Source organism: Dendrobium catenatum, unplaced genomic scaffold, assembly GCF_001605985.2.
Source record: "Dendrobium catenatum unplaced genomic scaffold, ASM160598v2 original_scaffold_246119, whole genome shotgun sequence".
Classification (NCBI taxonomy): Eukaryota; Viridiplantae; Streptophyta; class Magnoliopsida; order Asparagales; family Orchidaceae; genus Dendrobium; species Dendrobium catenatum.
The window spans coordinates 1-2,472 of record NW_021564525.1 but is presented as its reverse complement, the minus strand read 5'-3'; the positions used below and the strand labels follow the sequence as shown (position 1 = coordinate 2,472).

The 2,472-nt window shown below is 39.0% G+C and overlaps 1 protein-coding gene across 1 annotated transcript; it reads right to left on the bottom strand.

Annotated features, from left to right (window-relative positions):
* Window positions 1–800: 800 nt before the first annotated feature.
* On the bottom strand, window positions 801–2,267 carry LOC110108593 (the record flags this gene model as incomplete). Its single annotated transcript, XM_020839288.2, has 2 exons — window positions 801–1,586; window positions 1,935–2,267. Coding segments are annotated over 2 exons (1,119 nt in total), but the record flags the coding sequence as incomplete, so codon positions are not given.
* Window positions 2,268–2,472: the final 205 nt, after the last annotated feature.

Here is a 2,472-nt window from a genome sequence, read left to right as displayed (position 1 = left end):
AACCTTACAATGTCTTCCCATAAAAACTTCCCCATATCCTTAAAAATATCTTTTGTGAAGGCATTTCCAAAGAAGATCAATTTTAAGTGAAACCCTAATTTTTAAAATTCATATTTTGATAAAAGAAAATACACATTAGGGTTTAGAAACATCCCCCTAACCTTCCATAAACATTTCTCAAAAGAATCTCAAAGAAAACTTAAGTTTTCTCAAAACCCTAGTTTTCATTACTTAGGAAAAACTCAAGGTAAAGAAAGAAAAACTCTAGCAAAACACATACCTTAGCCTTCCCTTAGTCTTCCCTACAATTTCCCTAGCTTTCTTCGTCGGAAAACTCACCGGAGCCGCCACCCGAAGAGTTCCCGTCCGCCTTGCCCGTCCGCCCTTTCCTCCCCCTTCGGTTCGGTCGCACGAAGGAATGAGGGGACCGAATAGAATCGGTCCCCTTAAGGCTTAGGAGTTAAGGGAAAGGTCTAATTACCTATTTTCCCTCACTAAGTAACCCATACTTGAATAAACATTAAGGGTACTTTCGGTATTATGAGACTTCTCTTAATTTTAATTCCTAAATTAAGCAAAATTAAATATAAGTTCTATACATCAAATTTCTTATAATTTTGCGTAGAATTTTTCAAAATTATTTCCATCGAAATCCAACAACCTCGAATTTTTCACTTAAAACTCGTCGCGACACTTTGAAAAGCGTGCGAGATCTAAAACTACGTTTTGCGGGTTTTACAATTCTCCCTCCCTTATAAAAATTGTCCTCAAAATTTAAGACAAGCTTAAGAAATCATACCTTAGACAAATAAGTGAGGGTAGCTCTCCCTCATCTTTGATTTCTTCTCCCAAGTAGCATCTTTCTCAGTTCCATGCTTCCACATAACTTTGACATAAGGAATTTCTCTACTACAAAGCTGCTTAACATCATAATCTATGATCTTCTCAAGTTCTTCTACAAATGTCAGATCTGGTTGGATGTCTATTGCTTCAGTACTTTTCTTCAGGGCTTCATCTGAAATGTATTTCCTCAAGGAAGAGATGTGGAATACATTATATACTCCACTCATGTGAGATAGCAAAATCAATCTGTAAGCCACACTTCCAACTCTCTCTGAAATCTCAAAAGGGCCAACATACCTTGGACTCAATTTCCCAATCTTGCCAAATCTCTTTACACCCTTCATAGGACTAACCTTGAGGAATACAAACTCTCCAACCTCAAACTCAACAAATCTATGTTTGGCATCGTAGTACTTCTTCTGTCCATCTTGCACAGCCTTCAGTCTATCACGAATCAGTCTTATCTTTTCAGTAGCATCATCTACTAAATCAGCTCCAATGATCTTTCTTTCTCCTGTCTCAGCCCAACATAAAGGAGTTCTACACCTCCTTCCATACAAAGCCTCATACGGAGCCATGCCTATACTTGCCTGAAAACTATTGTTATAAGCAAATTCAATCAATGGAATGTGTGATTCCCATTTGCCGTCTCTGCAACCGGCTCCTTCCCTCTGTCTGCCATTGCCGTCTCCAGGTTTTGGCTCTGATACCAGCTGATGCCCCCACTGTGATGGATCGGTCACCTGGAACAAAAACAGAGAAGATAGTTGCAAAACAGAGACAAATGCTAGGAATACCTCTGTATATTCTTCCTTCCAGTAAAAGTGTTTTGTATAGAGTATATCTGCTTCTCTCTTTTCCCCCCTCCTATATGTATTACTCTCTATTTCTATATTTAGAAAATAAAGAAAAAGCTGTTAAAAAGTACTAATAACAGAAAGTAGAATTAAGGTGGTAGTGCCCATGTGGCTTGTTGAAGTGTGTGGGATGTGCCGGCAGTGTAGCATAACAACGGCTACATCATATGTCTTCTCACTTCCTTTCTGGTATAGGTAAAGGCTGCAATAAACCTCCTGGCTTTTGTGTTCTACCTTAACCATCTGGCAAACTGTACACTTAGCCACCATTTCTGCTACACTTTTTTTCATCCCTGGCCACCAAAAATATTCCTTCAAATCTTGGTACATCTTATTACTACCTGGGTGAATTGTATAACTTGAATAGTGAGCTTCCTGAAGGATGTCCTTCCTCAAATCTCCAACATTAGGGATATAAATTTTGCCTCTATACCGTAGTAGCTCATCCTCATCGAGCTCAAACTCCTCCACATGACCAACCTTCACCAAATTTAGGACTTTCTCAAATTCTGTATCTTTTGGCAAGGCTTCCCTTATCCTATCCTTCAAGGTGGACTGAATGATCATCTGATTCAAAGCAACAAACTCTGTATCATTGGGCTGAACTATAGAAATCTCTAACTTCTCTAGATCTCTTACCAACTCTTGCTGTTATGTAATCATCCAACTGGCACTACTAGAAGTCTTCCTGCTTAAGACATCTGCTACAACATTTGCCTTGCCTGGATGATATTAGATATCCAAATCATAGTCCTTGATAAGCTCCAACCAC